This window comes from Vanacampus margaritifer, chromosome 1, assembly GCF_051991255.1.
Source record: "Vanacampus margaritifer isolate UIUO_Vmar chromosome 1, RoL_Vmar_1.0, whole genome shotgun sequence".
Lineage (NCBI taxonomy): Eukaryota > Metazoa > Chordata > Actinopteri > Syngnathiformes > Syngnathidae > Vanacampus > Vanacampus margaritifer.
In genome coordinates, this window is record NC_135432.1 from 38100909 (window position 1) to 38123719 (window position 22811).

At 42.9% G+C, this 22811-nt stretch overlaps 1 protein-coding gene across 5 annotated transcripts in view; it reads right to left on the reverse strand.

Annotated features, from left to right (window-relative positions):
- Window positions 1-9246: 9246 nt before the first annotated feature.
- Window positions 9247-22811, reverse strand: part of LOC144040111 (tripartite motif-containing protein 54-like) — a 65593-nt gene continuing 52028 nt past the window's right edge. For all 5 annotated transcript variants that reach the window (XM_077553985.1, XM_077553976.1, XM_077553969.1 and 2 more), the window contains 4 exons: window positions 21501-21523; window positions 21285-21409; window positions 20908-21134; window positions 9247-9560 (listed from right to left, as the gene is read on the reverse strand). In XM_077553985.1, coding sequence (XP_077410111.1) covers window positions 9480-9560; window positions 20908-21134; window positions 21285-21409; window positions 21501-21523 — 456 coding nt within the window. In that variant the 3' untranslated portion in view covers window positions 9247-9479. The remainder of the gene's footprint in view (window positions 9561-20907; window positions 21135-21284; window positions 21410-21500; window positions 21524-22811) is intronic.

Genomic DNA, 22811 nt, shown 5'->3' on the forward strand with positions numbered 1-22811 from the left:
TTCCTTCCATTCTATGATCGTTGGTGGGTCCTTATTCAGCCACTTCCTAGTTGGGGCTCTTCTACCACTCGCTATAAGTAGGTATGTAACGCAAAAATTAAGATCAAGTTTAAAGTGGATTATTGAACTAATTGCTGTTACATCTGACCAGTAGGAGGAAATAGCGGGACATTCCCCAAAAATTTGAAAATGACCAGCAGATATGTTGCCACACAATCTCCAACAGTGACTCTGCTCAGGTTTATGTCCCTGTATTGCTTTGTTTTTTGGCGTTCTGAAATACCTTAAAATATTTTTCCAGATAAATTCCCTCCATAGATTTGAGATGGAGGTGGGGAATTGCATCCTACAAATGTTTAGCCAGTCATCTTCAGTTAACTTTATATTGGCGTCCTTCTCCCATCTCAATTTAATATACATTGTGGAGAGACCCTTCTCTGTAAGGAATTATAGGTCTTAGAAATCAGTCATTTACTGATTTTACTTTTGAGGGCATCAACAAATACAGTGTTGCTCAAAAGTTTGTGAACCTTTTGAGCAATTTGGACTTTCCAATTGTTTCAACCTGTTTTTGTTGTCATTCTGAACCATTACATTTTATATGAAGTAACAGGTGTAGGTTTTTCAATTCAATGCATTGTTCTTATCAATTCATGTAGGTGCAAAAGTAAGTGAACCCTGAGCTGCATTGCTTAAAACAACCAGTCAAGTAGGATCAGGTAGGACAAATTGGTAGCTAAACTAACCACTGAGTGGACCAATGAAATGAGAAGTTTAGCAAAGAAATTGTGCATCACTGACTGAAACAGAGACAAAACCACATCACTTTAGTCTTACCCAGGTGTACCCATACAGGTCAGTCATGCTGAGAGGAAGAGGAATCTCAGCAGACCTCAGGAAGTGGGTAGTGACAGCACATCTGTCTGGGGAAAGCTCTAAAGTCATCTGAAAAAATTGAGCTTCATCATTCCACTGTGAAGCAGATCATCTGCAACTAGAGAATTAAGTGAGAGGTTCACATACTTTTGCACCCATGAAATCTGAGTTTTTCTCAAATCAACAACTGTTGTTCAAGAATGAATGACAATATTATCATTGTTTTTGTTCAAGTCCATTATTTTCAATGTCAGCATTGTAGATTTGGGTATAACTAAACATTTAATAAGGTTTAATAGCACTGTATATTAGTCACTCGACTCCTCCTCTCCAACAGTTTTCATATCCTTATCAAAATATGTTCTTAATTGAAGATATCTGAAAAATGTCCTGCTTCTCCTAATTATAGGTGTCTTTAAGTTCTTGGAAAGTAACAAGCCCATTACTGGTAGATATTAAGCAAGTGAGGTGAGGCCTTTGTTTACACAGAGTCAAAATGTACCATCTAGTCTTGCTGTTATAAAATCTGAGTCGTAGGTCACCCAACGTAGCTTTCTAACATTCCTTTCAAATTTCTGATCTTTAAATTTCTTTTGCCAGATGTGGAGAGGGAGGCTAGTCCACTTAGGGAGCGTGCCCAGGTATTTCTTAAGGAGAGTCTTGTCTCCCAGTAAAGATTGTAGAGGCATATCTATTTGACTTTACTCTATGTCTTTCCATCTGGCGTCACATTCAGGGCGACACCAACACACCAGATAGCGTAACTGTGCAGCTTTATAGTAAGAATCCAGGCATGGCAAAGCCAGGCCACCTTTATCGTTAGGCTCTTGTAATGTTTGAAATCTAACCCTTGGCCTTCTTTTATCGCAGATAAAATAAAAAAATATTCTATTTCACTCATTAGATTGATTGTAGTATTTCTACAGGAAGGGATTAAAAAAGAAAAAGAAGCCTGAGTAGTATGTTCATTTTAATATCAACCCGATTATACATATTCATTGGGAGTAATGACCAACGATTTAATTCTGCTTTTATATTAGCCGTTAGTGGAGCGTAATTAGAATCATAGATTTTAGATAAATCATTAGGTATCTGTACTCCTACTTTGTTTTTCGAATTAAATTTACTCGTCCTGCGAATATTTCCCTGTGGTGTGTAAGAGTTTGTTTTGTGTAGGTTTAATTTGTAACTTGAGTATGAGCCCAAAGACTTTTAGCATTGACAATAACTTATGTAAACTTCCATTTGGGTTGGTAATAGTTAGCAACATGTCATCCACGTAGGCACATATTTTAAATTGTGTATCTCTGATCATTACACCCGTTATATCTTGACCTTCTTTGATTGCCTGTAGCAATGGTTCAATAAAAAGTGCAAAGAGTGTTGGACTGAGGGGACACCTTTGTCGACAACCTCTGTTAAGTAGAACAGTTTTCGATAAATTCCCATTTATTTTAATCCTTGCTGTGGGGGAACAGTAAAAGGACCTCAGACTAAAAGCTAATTACCAAGCTTACGCTGCCTTCTGCCTCTGCGCCTTACCGGAAGTCTTGGCCAGATTTTTAACGCCTGAATCTTTTCGGGATCTGTCTCGACATCGTTCTCTGATATTATATGACCAAGATACCACACTGTTGCTTGGCAGAATTAGCATTTTTCTGGTGATAACTTCAGTCCGTACTCTTTTAGACGAAGTACTCTCATTAGAAGTTGTCCTCGAGTGCTTGAAAAGATGATCAAATCCTCTAAAAACAGAAGTAACTCTTTCAAAATTATGTCACCAACACAACGCTCCATTAAACGTTGAAAGGTGCTCGGTGCATTGGTTACACCCTGGGGCATCCGGTTAAATTCCTAGAAGTTACAAAAGCGGTTTTCTCATTGTCTGCTTCTTCAACTTCAATCTGGTAATAACCAGATTTAAGATCAAGGATGGTAAACCACTTGGATCCTGACAGTGCAGAAAATGTCTCCTCCAAGTTTGGAAGTGCATACGAGTCCTTAACTATTTGCAAGTTCAGTTTGCGGAAGTTTATACATAGATCTTATACAAGTCTATACATTGTCTTGCCTGCTAGAGTGACTAACCCAATGTTCATCATTGTTCCGTTTCCTCACCACAACAATCGGGGATGAGTGCCATAACCAGGGTCGGCCTAGGGCATAGGCAAACTAGGTGGTCGCCTAAGGCGCCATCTAGTGGAGGGGGTGCAAAATTGCAGGGTAAAAAAAAAAGATAAAAAATATTTCCCCCCCTCATGTTTTCCAAAATAAAATATGTAAATGACCATCCTGTTATTTTTGTTTTTGCATTTTTGTATTGCAAAATTGCGTTGTTTTATTGTGCTATTATAATATGGTTGATACTTTTATTTTGAAGGATACAGGAAATCAGAGAAAACTGAAGTTTACAACTAATTCAGTGAACGATTCTTTAGCACCTGGCTGAGAAGGGAACGAGGTTCGTATTGGAGCAATGTTTCATTGTTTAACCAATGTTGCTATATTTCATGTTCATTGTGTAATTTACTGCATAGTTAAACATTACAGTTTTTGTTCACTGGAGTGTGCTAATGCTCCTTGGTAAATATTTAGCAATGCTATTGCTCAAGATTCTGTTTCATTGACTAATAATCTGTATTTCTGTATGGTTTATTTTTGTTTTAAGGTATTTATAATGCAACAGATAAGGTTAAAATGTTTATTTACAATATCAATTGTACTCAAGAGATTGTCAAGGCTATAAAAGGTAATAATTTAAGGCAATTAATTTATAGTATATGGTAGGGTGACCAAATGTGTCCCCTATTAGGAGGACCATTTTAATTACGACCACCTTTATTTCAACCGAGGATGCTACAAAATGTTATAGAGCAAATATATTTCATTTAGTTTACATTATTACATTACATTATTTATATATGTTATATAAAATACCGCATATGTATTTTATATATATATATATATATATATATATATATTTTTTTTTTTTAATGACTTCTAGTCCAAATAAATATGAGGTCATGACCTGGCACCCTGAATCTGACCTGCTGCTGCTGTTTACAGTGAAAGGTAAGGGGAGGGTTCGCACATCATCTCAGTGTTAGCGCTATTGATAGATGGCTGGCTTGTTTATGTTGTCTATACATCAAAAACCTTTACAATGAAAAGGTCCAAGCCCTCAGGTACTGCATTAAGAAACCGGCGAAAGGAGGAGGAGGAAAAACGGGCCCAGGGTAGAAGAGGCATGTATGTCATTCAATCAGAATTGTCTATAAAAATTAAAATAGCGTAAATTTTTCGAAGTTTCCTGTCAATTGTTAACAAAATGGGCGTCCCTCATTGACCTAATTATTTGTATTACTTTTTCTATGTATCCTACACAAATATATTGTACATAGTTTGAAAACATTTTGTAGTTAATGTCAGCACAAATTGCACTAAACTGTTGTATTGCACTGTACTTATGCTATTTATTTGTATTACTTGTAGTTGTTTTGGGGGGGGGCTACAATCTACACTTTCGCCTAGGGCACCAAATCACCTAGGGCCGGCCCTGGCCACATCAATCGTGGATGAGAAAGGCGACTGGGACTCACTCCCTTATCACACCGGCAGAAAGCAATTCTTGAAGGTGTTTACGCACTGCCTCCAGATCTTGGGTGTTTATGGGGCGTGCACGGTGCTTAAAGGGAGTCGGATCAAGAAGTTTGATTGAGTGTTTCACTTTACTAGTACACCCAAAATCAAAGTCGTGGAGAATGAATATCTCTGGCACATCAGTGAGTTATTTCGTTATTTTCTTTACACTTCTGGGGTATCAGGGAATATCTAAAGTTGAAAGTCGAATCTGTGACATTGTGCTGTGACACAACACAAAGGAACGCTCCAAGCTCTGCGATCACACAGGTGGATGGAATGGTCTGTTTCGTTGGTGATCGCAACCGGAACTTTGTATGGAGCCCGAGAAGGAAGAGTTTTCAGACAACTTTTCACACAAAAGACCATCTGGTAGGGAAGACTGGGTGGGGTGTTCAATTACGGCGCAGGCATCAGTTGAAATACAGTGAACGTGCCGGTGCAGTGTCCAAAGTGCCTATTCGTTGTTCGACCGACATCAACCCATTACTATTCGATTCGTCGCTGTGGATGGACTGGGCATTTGGGAAACTCATGAATTTCCCAATTTCCAGTACTCCCAATGTCAGTTCATCTCTTTCATTATCCATTTATAATATGTATAGTACAGTATAGCACTGTGGGTTGCAGTCCCCTCTAGTGCTGCAGCTATTGAATATTTTAGTATTCAAATATCCTACGGAAAATTCTATTGAATAATCAGGTATTTTGAAATGACCTTCCGTTAAATATTAGGAAACCTCCCTAGCTACCCCCTCTTAAAACACATCTTTGTTCTTTGGCGTTTGACCCGGCATGAGACTCATCATTGTTTCAATGTTTTATGTTGTATTTTGTTATTAATTTATTGTTATTTATTTTATTTACTTACCTTCTTGTGTTATTTACTCATTCATTTACCCACTTATATTTATTAATTTATTTGGTGTTATTTTTGTTTTACCTGTCTTTATTCCATTACTGATTTTTACTCCATGTACAGCACTTTGTATGAAATTAAGTTCCGAGTTGAGTAACCATTAATTAGCGATCGAATCAAGATTTCAGGACGAAGTTGTTTGGTTGACTTTTGTCGCAATAGTTTACTAACGGCAGACACACATTACGCAAGACGAGTCAAGCCATCCGTTGCGCCACGAGAGGCAAAACGCTCCCGGGAAAATAAAATAAAAACAAAATAAAAGCGGTATTGGCATTGCGCTCTACATATTACTTGGTATGGGAATGTTTATTTTGAAGTTGGTCTTCTCTCCGCATTGGCGGTGTTTTGCCAGACTTGTCAAATATTCCCCACAATGTACAGTTAATTGTTTACTTTGCTGGATTTGTCATTGCCCTGTTTCAATACAAGGCCAGCCCTACTCTGCCTCCGATTGTCTCCGGCACTGTGCCGGAGTACTTTAAGTTCTGCTAACAGGGCAACAACATTTTCAGTAGGTATTAAGTAAAGCTCACTGTGCACCAAATAATGAAAAGAGCAATCAACAAATGGACTTAGTTATTAAATTTGAGTAGTTTTATTCTAATAAATGTAGGCCATCTAAGTAGGAACAGAAAAAAACCCTCTGATGTGTACTGGCTGATTTGCTGGATGCTGCCAAATTTGTCCTGAAGCTTCAGAAATACTGTCAAGAATGTTGAGTTTTGGTAGACGTTGTCATCATTGTGCCTTTGGACACATATTTCAAACATTAAATAAGTTGTAGTTGACTACCGGTACCTTTCGCTGCAGACTGTGTCCGTTGGATAAAGATGGTTGCATATGGGGCAGGAAGACATGGACGTTGCAGCTACATTCATTTATCTTTACAAAATAGGAAAAGCAGATGTTGAGATTAAGATGCCAAACAGTATAATATAAATGTTCAATCTCGTTTCTTCAAGATAATTTTACATTGTTGGATGTTGTTTTGGGAGACATATCAGCAGTGTTCTCGGCTGTTGCCAAATTATTCAATCAGCAGTGTATGTGAGTATAAACAAGTAGAAGCGAAGAGGCAAAGTGTGTTAAATAAACCCAAGACTGCAGTGCGAACCCTTGTCTCCCTGTGGATTATTTTGTCCGACGATCGGACTACATGTTTTTGGCTTTGTGTTCCTCTTCAACAGGACTTGTTTGCTGGAGGGGTTGAGGGGCATCAATCAACCCACATCGGTGCATAACCTTGCCAACCAGGATCTTCCTTGGTCTGCACCTTGATTGAGTAGGTTCAATTATGACTGACATCGGTGTAGGGGCAGGAAGCTGAGCTCAAACAAGATGTTCACTTTTCGGCTGAAACATCACACATTGTCACAACTTCAGCATGCAAACTTTGTCAGGTACAGTCACACCTCTCCATTTCTCTGCGTTGGAAATTAGCAAGAAGAACTGGTGAGAACTGGCTGCGTCAAAGGCGTGGAGGGCAGCACAGCCAAAGCTTTCCAGGAGAGCAGACGATTGGTAGCAGCCAGGAATTGACAGGGTCCATAATACGGCACAACAGAGTACGTCCATGCATTCGTAAACAAGCTGGAGACGAAGCAGGTTCAAGTTCCAGTTTTTAAAATTTTCCATTAACATTGTTGGTATACTTTTGTCTTAGAATTATTGGTATGTGCTGTTTGTGCTTTTGTTTTGTTTCTGGTCTGCCTCTTACCCAAGCTGGTATTGTTAGTTTCCATTATCATTATTAATGTATGAGCTTTTGATGTCATGTTAGTTAATTAACACATTAACAAACAAAAGGCTGAATTTGAAGCGCCAGCGCCTGTTAGCGGCAGGGCTGCCTGCCTGGGTGTGGGGCTGCCCATCAGTGAAGTGCAGCCGTGAAGCATGCAACACATCTACAATATCTATAATATATCGTTTCCACCACACGAAATGCTCCCTAGCTTGCACATAGTGCAAGTCACACGTCTACGCTTTCCACATTAAAGATGATAATAACTTAGTATCAACTAATAGCTATTTCCTTGTTTAGCCCACTTGACGGCATTCAGCCAAATAGCCAATAGTGTCACTGTAGCAAAGCCACACAGCTGCTTAGCTGTGTGGAAAAATGAAGTCTCACTCTGTGCCACCGTGTAACTCCAGATTTAATAAAAAGTTATGAAAATAACCTCATATATGTCGTCGCGGGCATGCTGGAGTCTATCCCAGCCATCAATGGGTGGAGGCGGGGTACACCGTGAACTGATTGCCAGCCAATCCCAGGGCACACATAGACGAACTGCCACCGTTGAATAATTGTCTTCCCAAATAATACTACGATTAAACCACTACAGAGATTTGAGCTTGTAAAGTATATCTGTGTTATTCCAAATAGAGTAATGGCATGCTGAAAAGTTGTGCTTGTAAATTAGTGACCATGCGAGCAATGCCTGTTTACTGAAGTTTGATGAGCACACAGGTATTTCTTTCCCATGATTTAACTGCATACCAAAATAAACTTTAAACCACCAATTACAGAAAAACAATAATTAGACATATGCTTCCAAATTGAGTTTGTCTTATTTAAAAATGGTTTAATCCAGTTAATCTTGAAGGAGAATAAAAATTCTGAAAAATTAAGGCCCTCTTTCTCATACGTATTCATAATAACATTTATTTGATTTTTTCCATAAATAATTGAAGAGCATCTGATCTATCTTTGATGGTCTGCAATGAGAGCGCAGCATAACCAAGTCTGGATATTGTTTCTGCTTGAGTTATTAATGTTCTACCTACAAACAACGGATTTCTAAGAAGTCGAAGGTTAAATCTCAGTTGAGTTTTTTTTCTATAACCGGTGCAAAAATTCAGGGAACTTCTGTTTATTTTTATTTTTTTACCAATGGATATTGTCATGATCTGAGTTTTTGTTTAGATTTGTTATTGGTTTTGTTATGACTTGTTTTCTTGTGGTTCATGTCTTGTACTGTTCGTTAGGTCTTTTTGTTTCCATCTGTGCTTGTCAATCCAGTCCCTTGTGTCTTCGAGTCAGCTCCCTCAGCCACTTAAGTCGTGTGTTCAGGTGTTCCTCGTCTCGTTTTCTCAGTTTTTTTCAGTTCTTGTCCGTTTATTTTCCTGGTTTTGTTGTTGCCTGCTGTGATGAGTCTGTTGCCAGTTTTTTTTTAAGAACTTTTTTCTTGTTGTACTTGACTTGTTTTTTGTTAGTTTTTTACTTTGTGCATTGCTTTTTAGAATTGTGTAAATTTTGTATTTCAGATTCCAAGTATCTTGTTACCCCTTTGTTTTTTTGGAAAATAAATACCTTTTGTTTTTTTGATTAGGCTACATTCTGCACTCGTGTCATGGCTTGCCTGGATTTGGATCCTCAACCCTGCCACACCCTAACAAATATTTTTACATTATGTTACTGTATGAGACTTTTACTGCCATTAGCTCACATTTAGGCATAGTTCAGAAGCCTTAAATAACACATTTGTTATATTCAGAGCACAGTCTTCAAGAAAAAGGAAAAATGATTATTGATTAACTGATTATACTGATAACAGAGTGTCTATTATTCATTCCTGGGACTGCAACTTCAAGCTGCTGCCATGAGTCATTTAAATGAACCCTGACTGGTATGCGTGTACGCTTGGCATGTGCATTGAGTAAAAGTATTTTATGCATTAGTGACTCAGGCCCTAGTAATCAGTATGGTTTTCCATAAATCTAGCCGGTGTGGTACACGTATACCGTGAGTGACTGTGAAGATGGGTGTGTCTCCTGCTGCCGCTATGTGTAAATGCAATCCAATCCAATTCAATCTAATTTTATTTATAAAGCACTTTAAAAACAACACAGTCAACAATTGTGCTGTACACAAGTTGAAGAAAAAGGCACAAAATAGGCAACAATGATAAAAATAATAAAACAGTAAAAAGGCACATAAACAGTACAGACTCAGAGTCAACTCTCAAGCTGGGTTAAACTTCAGTGAGAATTTTAGCAGTAACTTAAAAACAAGTAGTGAAAGGAAGTGAATTGACCTGACCTAAATGAAGCAGCCCACGCAAGACCAAGCCTTTTGCAGGAGCACCAGGAAGGCCACTAGGTAGAAGAGCACAATGACAGCCTGCAGAGAGAAGAAAGAAGAGGACGAAATGGTGAAAGAAAATGTAAGGGAGAGTGAAAAAGATGTTTAGGTAGAATGAAGAGACGGGGAGAGGAAAAAAATTATGAGGAGGCAGAAGAAGTGAAGATGAGAATGCTGTAGAGCAAAGGTCATCAAATCTGGTCCTTAAGAGCCCCTATCATGCATGTTTTAAATGTTTTCCTCCTCCAACAAACATGATACAAATGATCAGGATTTTTTTTTAATCAGGCTTCTGCATATTTTGCTGATCATTTGAATTAGGTGTGCTGGAGGAGGGAAACATGCAAAACATGCAGGATGGGCGCCCTCAAGGATTGGAGTTGGGGCCGCTGTTGTAGAGCTAGACAAATCAGTTCTGTCATGATTTGGGTCAGCTGGTGGGCTCCACCCACCATACACACCTGCTGCCCATCATGCAATCAGACCTCAATAAAAGCCTGATGGACACAGCAAGGAGTGTCGGGTGATTACCCCGAGACGCCGCTCTCTTGACCTGACTGTACTCGTCTTACAAGTTTTCTCCTGCTGCCCATGATTTACCCTTTTGCCGCCACTGTGCGTGCTTTTGAGTTTTGTTTGTGATCCGCCTGTGCGCGTGAGTTTGTTTGTTTTCGTCCGCCTGTGTGCGTGATTTTGAGTTTGTTTGCTATCCGCCTGTGTGCGTGAGTTTGTGTTTATTTTTGTCCGCCTGTGTGCGTGATTTTGTGTTTGCGTTTATCGCCACATTAAATCAAAGTTATCCGCATCCCTGCCGTGGCTCGCCTTCCTCACTGCATCTGGGTCCGCCCTTCTCAAGCCGTGACAGAATCACCCGACCAACTATGGACCCCGCAGATCCCAACAGCCCGCGCCAGGTCCTGGCCAGCCATGGACACTTGCTCGGCCGGCACGAGCAATACTTCCAGGATCTAAAGGAGGTGATGTCGGCACTAACTGCACAGATTGGATCGCTCACCTTAAAGATGGAGCAGAGACCGGAATCCACGGCCGCGGAAGACTCACGACCTGCCAGAGCGTCTCCTGTTTTCCCCACTTCCCAATCAGCAGGCAATCTTGTCTTCCGGGAACCCAATATTCCGCATCCCCCCCGCTACGCTGGCGAGATTGGTGGGTGTGACCAGTTCCTTCATCAGTGTAGCCTGGTCCTTGACCAACAGCCGTACACCTTCCCGGACGACGGCTCCAGAGTTGCTTTTATTATGAGCTTGCTGTCCGGCCAGGCAGCATTATGGGCGATGGCGGCCAGCAAAACCAACCCGGAGCTCCGAGCCTCAGTTCCTGCCTTCCTGACTGAATTCCGTAATGTCTTCGACCACCCAGTAAGAGGGAAAGAAGCAGGCAGCCGCTTACTGGACCTCCAGCAAGCCGGCTCCTCCGTGGCGGAATTCTCCATCTCTTTCCGGGTTTTGGCCGCCGAGAGTGGTTACTGCGACGCGGCGCTGTGCGGAATTTTCCGGCAGGGACTAAACCCGCGGATTAAGGATGAGCTGGCGGCCCGGGACGAGACGTCCACGCTGGAGGAGCTCATCGGCTTGGCCATCCGGTTGGATAGCCGGTTGCGGGAGCGATGGCGGGAACGGGAGGAGGAGGAGGAGCGACGACCGGAGGCAACGGAGACGTCTGCTCAGCCGGTGTCGGCCACGTCCGCGGGGCGCTTCGTCGACGCCCCGCCTCCCAACGCTTCATGGCGACGCGCGCCTGCCAGAGATGGCGCGGAGCCTTTGCAGCTGGGAGGAGAGCGGCTCTCGGCAACGGAGCACACGGACCGGTGGAGACACCTAGCGGCCAAGTGTGGGAGGCGGCCTGAGAGACACAGGCACGTCGCACCTGTTCCAGCCCCAACCATCCCATTCCAACGTAACCCAAGGAGACTACTAGTCTCAGGAGAGATGACATGGGCGGGGGTAAACGCTAGGATGACGGCTCTGGTGGATTCAGGGTCGGATGAATGCATTATTGACCCGAGGATGGTGGACATCCTGAAATGCCCGGTGGTTGAACTCAAGAGAGCCAAGGAGATGCGCGACCTCGACGGGCGCACCCTGGGTGTGATTTCACACCGAACGGAGAGCCTACAGATGCGTCTATCGGGGAACCACGTGGAAACCGTTCAGTTCCTCATTATGCCGTCCCGGTCGGCCCCAGTGGTCCTGGGCCTGACTTGGCTGGCCAGGCATAACCCGGACATTAACTGGGGCATTCCCAGGGTGGAGAGATGGAGTGTTTTCTGTCACTCGCATTGCCTGCAGTCAGCAGTGGATGATCACCGTGGCCCAGCCAAAGCCACGTTAGAGGAGATTAACCTGGATGAGGTACCGGCAGAATACCACGACTTGCGGGAGGTGTTTAGCAAGGACCGGGCCATGTCTCTCCCTCCACATCGACCTTATGACTGCGCAATAGAACTGGTTCCTGGGGCACCGCTGCCTGGTACACGCCTATATCAGATCGCCAAGCCGGAACGTCAAGCCCTCACGGAGTACCTCACCACGTCCCTGGCGGCCGGACTGATTCGGCCTTCCAAGTCACCGCTAGGGGCGGTGTTCTTCTTCGTGGAAAAGAAAGACAAGACCCTACGCCCGTGCATCGATTTCCGTGGTCTGAACGACATAACTATCAAGAACAAATATCCGTTGCTGCTAATGGACTCAGCGTTTGCTCCCTTACATTCAGCCACGGTATTCACCAAACTGGACCTTCGCAGTGCCTACCATCTAGTGAGGATAAGGGAGGGCGATGAGTGGAAGACAGCATTTAAAACACCTATAGGGCATTTTGAGTACTTGGTGATGCCGTTTGGCCTCTCAAACGCTCCCGCCGTTTTCCAGGGATTCATTAATGACGTCCTGCGCGACATGCTCAATCATTTTTGTTTTGTTTACCTGGACGACATTTTGATTTTTTCAAGAAATCAAACCGAACATCGACAACATGTTCGGCTGGTCCTGGAACGACTGCTGGAAAACCGGCTGTATGTAAAAGCCGAAAAATGTGAGTTTCACGCCAGTTCAGTCCAATTCCTCGGCTACATTGTGGAGAAGGGTCGATTGAGAGCCGACCCAGCGAAGATCCAGGCCATGGTCGAGTGGCCCACTCCCACATCCAGGAAACACCTACAGAGGTTCCTTGGATTCGCAAACTTCTACCGTCGATTCGTTCGCAACTACAGCTTAAAAGCGGAACCACTAACGAGACTGACATCCACCAAAATTCCGTTTGTTTGGACCCAACAGGCAGAGGCCGCATTCGTCAATTTAAAAGTATTATTTTCGCATTCCCCGGTGTTGACACACCCCGATGAGACTCTTCCCTTTATCGTCGAGGTCGACGCTTCAGAGACAGGAGTGGGGGCAGTGTTATCCCAACGGTCACCGGAGGACCAGAGGCTACACCCATGCGCCTTCTTCTCGCGCCGGCTCAACCAGGCTGAGCGCAACTACGACGTGGGCAACCGGGAGCTGCTGGCCGTTATCCTTGCGTTGCAGGAGTGGCGGCACTGGCTGGAGGGCGCGGCGGAACTTTTCCAGATTTTTTCTGACCACAAAAACTTGGCGTACCTCCGGTCCGCTCGAAGGCTGAATCCCCGCCAGGCACGCTGGGCCCTGTTCCTAACCAGATTTAATTACACCATCACCTACCGACCAGGAGCCCGGAACACCAAGCCGGACGCCTTGTCCCGAATACACAGTCCAGCCGCCGAGGGGTCTCCACCCGAAACCATTGTCCCGGAGGACAGAGTATTGGGAGCCCTCCGGTGGGAAGTGGAGCGGAAGGTGGCGGATGCAGCGGACGACACTCAGACCCCGGTCGCGTGCCCTGAAGAAAAGTTGTTCGTGCCCACACACCTTCGGCAGGAAGTGCTGCAGTGGGGGCATGCGTCGAAGGTAGCATGTCACCCTGGGGTGGGTCGCACGCTGTCCTTGGTAGCACAGAGATTTTGGTGGCCTGGGCTGCGCAAGGACGTCCAGGACTATGTCACGTCCTGCACGGTGTGTGCCCGTAATAAGTCCTCCCGCCTGAAGCCATCCGGCCAGCTCCGACCCCTGCCCATTCCCCACCGTCCTTGGTCGCATGTGGCCCTGGATTTCATTACCGGACTACCTACTTCCAACGGGCGGTCGGTAATCCTGACGGTGGTGGACCGGTTTTCAAAGATGGCCCACTTTATCGCCCTGCCCAAATTGCCCACCTCGCTACAAACGGCGGATATCCTGATAAAAGACGTTTTCAGGATCCACGGGATTCCAGCGGACCTCGTCTCCGACAGGGGGCCCCAGTTCGTGTCCCGGGTTTGGAAGGCCTTTTGCAAGTCCTTGGGGGCTACGGCTAGCCTGTCGTCGGGCTACCACCCCCAATCCAATGGGCAGACGGAGCGTGCCAACCAGGATTTGGAGGCAGCACTTCGATGTGTGTGCCGTCAGCACCCTTCCTCGTGGGCGTCCCACCTCCCTTGGGTCGAATACGCCCACAACACTCTCGAGTGCTCGGCCACAGGCCTGTCCCCGTTCAACGCGGCCTGTGGCTATCAACCCCCCTTGTTTCCTTCCCAGGAGGGCGGTGTTGCCATTCCCTCAGTCCAGACCCACCTCCGCCGGGCTCGCAGGGTTTGGCAAGACACTAGGAAGGCCCTGTGCCGCACCTCGGACCGCAACAAGCGGCTCGCGGACAGGCACCGGGTTCCGGCACCGCTGTACCGACCGGGTCAGAAGGTGTGGCTCTCAACTAGGGACCTACAGTTGGCGGGGAGTTCAAGGAAGCTGGGGCCGCTGTTCATCGGCCCGTTTGAGGTCAACGCTATGGTCAACCCGGTAGCGGTCCGGCTCAACCTGCCCCCTACTCTCAAGGTACACCCAGTGTTCCACACGTCCCTGCTTAAGCCTGTCTCTGCCAGCCCCTTGTGCCCGCCGACCGCGCCCCCGCCGCCTCCCCGGGTCGTGGGGGGGCAGCCGGTGTACACAGTAAGGGACATTCTGGACTCTCGAAAGCGAGGGTTTCAGTATCTGGTCGATTGGGAGGGGTACGGACCCGAGGACCGCCAGTGGGTTCCCCGCTCCTGGATATTGGACCAGTCCCTCGTTCGGGATTTCCATTTAGCACACCCATCGGCGCCGGGTGGTCCGCCTAGGGGCGTCGTTAAGGGGGGGGTACTGTCATGATTTGGGTCAGCTGGTGGGCTCCACCCACCATACACACCTGCTGCCCATCATGCAATCAGACCTCAATAAAAGCCTGATGGACACAGCAAGGAGTGTCGGGTGATTACCCCGAGACGCCGCTCTCTTGACCTGACTGTACTCGTCTTACAAGTTTTCTCCTGCTGCCCATGATTTACCCTTTTGCCGCCACTGTGCGTGCTTTTGAGTTTTGTTTGTGATCCGCCTGTGCGCGTGAGTTTGTTTGTTTTCGTCCGCCTGTGTGCGTGATTTTGAGTTTGTTTGCTATCCGCCTGTGTGCGTGAGTTTGTGTTTATTTTTGTCCGCCTGTGTGCGTGATTTTGTGTTTGCGTTTATCGCCACATTAAATCAAAGTTATCCGCATCCCTGCCGTGGCTCGCCTTCCTCACTGCATCTGGGTCCGCCCTTCTCAAGCCGTGACAAGTTCACTACAGTTCCCATGATGCTTTGTTAACAAGCCCTCAACATCTATCTTTCATGTGCACGTAGGAAGTTGGCGTGGCCACATCAGCTGTAGGATGAGGTGAGCAGCAACAGAGGCCATGATGGCAAAAGAAGGCAGCACTGACCACATTTATTTCAGTAATGTATTTCTATTTTTACGACAAATACATTAACCAATCATTTCATTCATTTAATCTATTTAATATGTTTAATAGGTTATTTTGCTAAAATAAAATTTCCCACGTAGGGTTATTCATAATTAGGGATGTTCAATACCACTTTTTTCATGCCAATACCACTAGAAGTACTCAACTCTTGAGTACTCAATAGCTGCTTTTCCACCAACAAGCCCAGGATCTTTAAGTTCTGGGAAATGGAGTTCTTGGTTGTGAAAGTTCCGCAGGGAATTTATAATTTGTGTTTGTTTCCACAGCATCTTACAGTTCTCGGTAATTAATTCAAATGAGTTTCATGACGTATGAGTTTGATGAGCCCAGTCGATGTAAAAACATCACACACCCATGCTGAGCCAGGCTGAAACTTTGAGTAAGCGGGCTGCACTGATCAAGGCTGATTGGATGGTCAATTTCTGGGGGGTTTTGTTCTTACATCTGCTGGGCTCATCAAACTCATACGTCATCAAACTCATTTAAATAAAATAAAATAAATACTGGATATATGGGGATTTGTGGCACATATGTCAGCTATAGGTAATTTGTAGGCAGTCCTAGCCAGTCCCTCCAGGGTTTCACGGGCATTTTTTATGATTGTTGCGGGCTCAAATAATAATATATAAAATAAATCGCCAATGCTCTGAAATATGCAGTGCTTAATGCTATCATGGCCAAAATCGTTGCCATAACTACTACTCTATTTCCTCCTCAAAATCATCAGCTTCCACTTGATCTCTGTGAAACACTGTTGTACACTTTTAATGACGAGAGTATGGTGATAAATTATCATTTAATCACTTGACTTCGACATCTGTCAGTCACGATGAGTCTCGTTGATGTGATGCGAGTTGAAAATTAAGTGGTATAGTGTGCTTGCCATCGTCGCCGTCATGCTTTGCAAACAAACACACACACAAAAAAAAATTAATAGCGCGCAAAAAAGAAAAGACAAAAAAACCATGACGTTAAAGCTATTGGAAGAGATGTGATAGATGTTGTTTGAGTCCAGGACATGAGGCAAAATCTAGTGTCTCGCTCCCACCGGAGTTGAGCTGTAGCTTGCCGGCAGCTAGCTCCATCGCAGAAGCGACCCTCTAGCCGCGTGTCGCTTCTCCCAGCGGTCAAAAGGTGGCTTCCCCATATCCCCGCCGCCTACGCAGCCTCAGGGGAAGAATTTGACGGCAAATGCAAAAAACTAATATCGCATTTGGCTCAGACGCTCTGGGTCATTCTCCAGATACAATAAACAAGGAGACAAGTGTTTTTCTATGGAGGACCAAACGTGCCAAAATAGAATAAATGAATACACCATTAAACATTTTAATAAATGTGTCATTAATTAATTAAATGTTTCATTTATTAATTAAATATGGAATTAAATAAATCAATGTGTTATTAAATGTGTAATTAACTAATGAAATTACCTATGATTATTTGTAAATCTATCTATCTATCTATCTACCTATCTATCTATCTATCTATCTATCTATCTATCTCTAAAACCCCTCACCACACAGTTTATACACTCTTGTCATCGAGGCATTTACATTTTCTCACATTTCTCTCTTGTTTAAACATTATCAATGTTCAAACGTTCATAATTTTTTATAAAATAGGCACATAACTGTAAAAAAAAAAATGCATACAAAATTGCACTAAAAAAATCAGCGAAACAGCAAGGCAGTGAAAAGTGAACTGCGTCATAGTGAGGGAACATTGATTTTTTTGTGTGAAATCTCTCTCTCTCTCTCTCTATATATATATATATATATATATATATAATTATTTCTCTATTTAATTAATTATTTCATGGTCACTGTGTTGCGGCGTTTCATGAATTTATTTTTTCTGTCAAACTCACCCATCAAAGTTTGGTGGGCAGGTCCTAACACCTGATTGGTCACCCTGCTCACCAAGTCACGGCAAAGCCATTTCAGAACAATAAATTGATGCAGAGTGAGTAGCTAGTTAACACAATTCGATAGGCTGGGTGGCACCTTAATAGGTCGTTACTATTAGACTCAGATTTACGCTTTCATTAAGTGCTTTTTGAGACATGTTGAAATGGAAGTCACTTTTTTCGCATTTCCTGTAGTCATGTGACCCCGGAAAAGGAAGAAAAGGAAGTTGGAAATATAGGGCCACTCGCTTTTGTGTCGGAATTGCTTCCTGAGGGGAGAACAAGTCTTACTGAGCCAAGGCTGCCGCGGCTCCATACACGCATACACGCATACTATTACAGACGTGACCGCCTACAAGAACAGCCAGATCTCGGAGAGTCGAGGCGGGACATTACGAGAACTACGCCTCAGAAGCAAATCACTTTTCAATGGAAACACCTACAAGTCAAAACTGTACTTTAGCGAAATAGTACAATTATCGCTTTTATTTTTATATTGGTTTTGCACAATAACAAGCCTCGATCACTCTATATCAGCAAAAAAATCCATCACCGTAGTGTTTCTAACCTCTTCAGGCTGAAGCAGTCGATTAGACAAGATTTGAGTGAATCAGCCCCGCCCACTAACTTTGACGGCGAGTTTGACAGCTAAAATGAATTCATGAAACGCTGCAATACAGGAATGTGTGTGTTTTTTTAACTATCAGGCCGTCATTGTTAACGTGTTACGTCACTAATAGACATAGAGTTGCCATACAGCTGTACAACTGTCGTAAAACCATCAGAGCCATGTTGTACACATTAAATAATTAGAAAAAGCTTAAAAATACGAAAACAAAGGACATTTTCGCTACGATTATAGTTTGTTTTAGTTAGTTATCGTTTTTCAAAAAACATGCTAATTTTTATTTTATTTTGTTAACGGAAATGGTTTTCTAATTTTAGTTTTCGTTATTTCGTTCGTTTTCGTTTACAATAATAACCTTGGTGACCACAGGTGAGGGTAGAACCGTACAGTTGATTGACCAGTAAATCGGCAGCTTAGCCTTTCGGCTCAAATCCCTTTTCATCACGGTTTATTCCCTTTCCATGACAATTGTTCATTTAAAAAATTGCATGTCAAAAAACTGAGGTGGGCACTTCCGTCAATCGTCAATTCTCGTCAGTGACAATGCCCACCTTCAGTGGCGTGCTTCAGCACTTTCAGCGACTGCTTGATAATGCAAAGCCTCACAAAAATACACGGACAAGGACTGTGTGTACTCACCTTGATTGACGGAAGTAATCCTGCTTCACTCGGTGCTCAGTCTGTGTATTCTTTCAAGGCTTCGCATCCTTGGACACTAACCGAAAGGTGGGAACTGGCGTGCACAGGTAGACCCCTAGTGGAGCTCACACCCTTGCCCCTCTCTCAAAAAAAGTGCCCTTTGGAAAGTTGGTTTTTGTGTGTGTTTTTTTAATAAACACTTTCCTGAGGACAGGTCAATGTTGACACAATATTTTGGAAAAGCTGCATGATTAATCGCGTGTGAGTCGCGAGTGCACCCGACCTAGCTCTCTCGCTTCCTTTGTCACATGAACGCTAATTACCCACGGTTGCGGTGTGGGACAGACACACACGCATCTCCTCCTTCCCCTACCCCAGCCAGGTAACTGTGTTATGAATCCAGTGAAATTGTATTGTTTGTTTGCCCTCTATTCCCTACCTATAATCATTTTGTTGTGAAGTAGCATGTCTCATACAGCACAAACAACTGAGCATAAATTAGCCAATATTAGCCACCTAGTTTAAAATGCTAAATGCTAATTCAATAATAGATAACGTGATAACCACCACACAGTAAGACTAATGACGGTGAAAGGAAGCTTTCTGTGATCCGTGCATTGAAAAGCATTGGACTTTGGATCATTGTAATTTGATTTGTGGGGATTATTTTGACTTCAAAATGTGATGAACTGTTGTTTGTTTCTGGTTTGTATTATGCTAGTAGTCACAGGCAAAAACAATCAAATACGTCATTGGTGATCAAAGCATTTGCATTGAGTTGCATTGTGGAAATATCAGAAATGCCCAGATGTTTGGAATTGTCAATTGCTGGTGAAAAATACCCTTTTGCCTTCTTGTTATGACAACAGTCAGTCTTATTCATTCTCATGCCATTGGTCTGTTTGATTACAATTGGTCTATTTATTTAGTAATTGTAGCAAAATGCCTAGAAAGGAGAGGCTGAAAAGGGGAAAGCAGCAAGCAGTCAAGGGAAGCATCTCTCTGCTCTCTTGGATGAAATCAAAGATGCATGAAGATGAAAGGTCGCACTCAGAGTCAAGGCCAGAGAGAGTCATGTTAACTAGAGTTTAGCACATTTTAAAGATCCCATTTTGATATTGATTTGCTCCTTAAGGTTAATTGAATTCAAACATCTTCTTTCTTTCTTTCTTTTTTTTAAGTTTGTACTAAATCACCAAGCATGAAGCTATTATTAGCTAAATTATTAGCTATTATTTAGTACAAACTATAACTGTAAGTTACTTCTATCCTACAAGTTTTGCAGTCATGTTGCCTGTAGGGTATTATTAATTATTATTATGTGTGTGTAATGTTTATTTAAAAACTTCGATTTACATTTCTGAACATCCGGGCATTTCTGATATGTCCCCAATGCAAATACAATGCAAATGCTTCCTTTATACGGTGGGGAAAAAAGGGCAGATTGTAATGCTTTTTCCTGTGACTATCAAACAAACGACATCTCATCACATTTTGAAAAAATCATCCTCACAAATCAAATTACAACAGTCTAAAATTCAACGCATTTCAATGAACAGATAGATTTCGTTCACCAAATTGACGGCCATCTTGACTTGTGACGTCATCTCAGAATTGTCAGTAAGGTATATTCCTTGTGCACAAACGCGACAACCCCCCCTCCCACGCCACCACCCAACCCACAGAGCACTTGCCCCACAAAATCTCTGTGCACACGCCACTGAAGGTGGGCATTGTCATTGACGGGAATTGACGATTGACGGAAGTGCCCACCTCTGCCAAAAAAACATTCAAGTCCATTCACAACTGTGCATCTTTGCGTCTGTCCATCTGTCCATCCATCCATCCATCTTTTTCTGCTTATCTATGGTTTAGTCATGGGTCTGTGTAACCCCCTATTATTGTTTAGTTTTTTTTTTACTTTAACTTTATTAGAATTTTTGATCCCAAAAAAGAAACCCCACTTTCACACCAAAGTTGTCAATTTAGCTACAACAGAAGCAAAGATATGGGTCTCTTAAGTACAGTCGGCTGCTGCTTGCTAAAAATTTATTTTAGGTACAAAGTATGAGCTTACTTGTGTCTTAGGATAAATTTATTCCTATGACTATAAGGTACTTCCATGCCAAAGCAGACCTAAGTATCATGAATTGAAGCTACAAGTTGCTAAACCTCTCGACTACATACCAACCAAACTGAATAGGTTATATTTACAGGTATAATGGTAGTAGCAACACACCAATAGCACACTCTATAAGTATTAATATAAACCATAAATTGTATCTTAATGAGCATTTGAGAGGGTCAGGGCTATCCTTAACCCTTACCCAGAACAGAAGCATAGTAAGAATATGCAAGGAGTACATACCTGTTGTGTGTCTATTCGAGGCTCCTGAGAAATAGAAAGTTCCTTTGCCTCTCCTTCCATCTCCTTTTTTATCGGGAGCTGCTCCTCCTCACAGGCCATTTCCTGCATGGAGCCTTCTGAAAGTGCTAATGGTGGTTCTGAGTGCCAAAGGGGCACTTCTTTTGGCACATCTTCAGTTTCTGAAGGTTCTGTTTCTGTATTTTTTGTTGGTTCTGCAAAATCTTCAGCTAGAAAAGAGAGAAAAGGGGTGCTGGATGGAGCAGATGTTTTTTTGGGATATCAATAGTGTTCTTGTGCCACCATGGACTCATCATGTTACCCTTGACCCTGCTTTTACAAAAAAACAACAACAGACGAGTTCTTGAATTGTGACATACGTCTGATGAAGTCAATGGCAGCGATGGCTCGCTCCTGCTTGTGAAAGTTACACTTGTATTGTCTCATCTTGTTGTCACTTGGTCTGACTGCCTCAGGCAGACTTAAGTTGGCAGCACCTTTAACCCTAGAGAGCAATTATAGGGAAGGGAGGGCAGGACTTAGTTGGGAGGGTTGCCAGTCAGGAAAATCAGACATCAATCAGTGTGACTACTCACTTTGTGATCAACTCTTTGGAATCCTGTGATGGGGGACAGAAACAGAGCTGGTTAACTCATTTTTATACTTGTAATACTGCGGAGAGCTGAAACTGTTCAAATGGGAGAGTTTGACAGGACAGGAACATATTATTATATATTATATTATTATATTATTATTATCCCTTGTCATGAAATATAGAAGCGGTGTTCAGAAAAGTTTGCATCTTTAATGGTTTTGTTAATTGTCTTTTAATTAATAAATACTATATAATAGGGATGTAACAATAACGGCAATATTGTGATATTGCAATATTAAAACTGACATAATATTGTTGTCGTCATGTCACAATATTAAAAGCAGCACATCTGTTAAAAAAAAAGTCAGGTTGATTTCCATTTGTGCAGTTCTAGCACCCTCTGGTGGCTAGTTTTTTTTTTAGTGCAGTTTAATTTTCACAAAGCATGTTTTGGCCCTCCTATGTTTAAATCGACGCTAATGTGAAATGTAACATGCTTGTGAAGCAAGTCAATATGTGGAGGAACTCAATGTGTGTGTGCATTAGCAAGTGCCTCAATAGTAACAGTTCTTAGAGGTTGTAGGCAGTGGTGTAGTGGTCCCTGGAGAAGTGGGTACGCTCTAAATTTTACTTACCTTTTTTTCACTTCTAGAAAAACGCCTGTTTTAAAAACGGTGATATATGAGGGAAAAGCCATCATTTGTATTTACGCACAATAATAAAATGATCATGAATGAATTAGGAGAAATTTTTAATGTAAAATGTATTTATTGTGAGATAAACATGAATAATATGTTATCTACTATAAAATTAAACTACATCATATAACTTAGCTAGGGCTATATTACTTTAAGTTATTGTATAAATGGTAATTGGACTGCTTTTTAGATAGCACTTCAACTACACTATATGGTGCCCAAAGCGCTTTACAATTTAAGCCTCACATTCACCCATTCACACACACACACCATTGGTTGGCTGATACCATGCAAGGCGTTGCCAGGTCCACTGGGAACAAATTGAGGTTCAGAGTTTTGCTCAAGAACACTTCGATATGGTCACCAGGGGCGAGAATCAAACCCACAACCTTACGGATGGGAGACAACCACTGAGCCATGTCGCCCCTATAAAGTATACAGTATACAATAACTTGGTTAACGTTACTTAGACCTAAAAATAAGGCGTGAGGGGCCTTCATAGACACTGAGATCATCTCTGGTCCTGGCATTTATTACAGTTTCATTCATCTAACATTGCAGTCTGGCATAACAGTCTTTGCAAACTGGGTTAATGATACAATTACGGGGGTTCC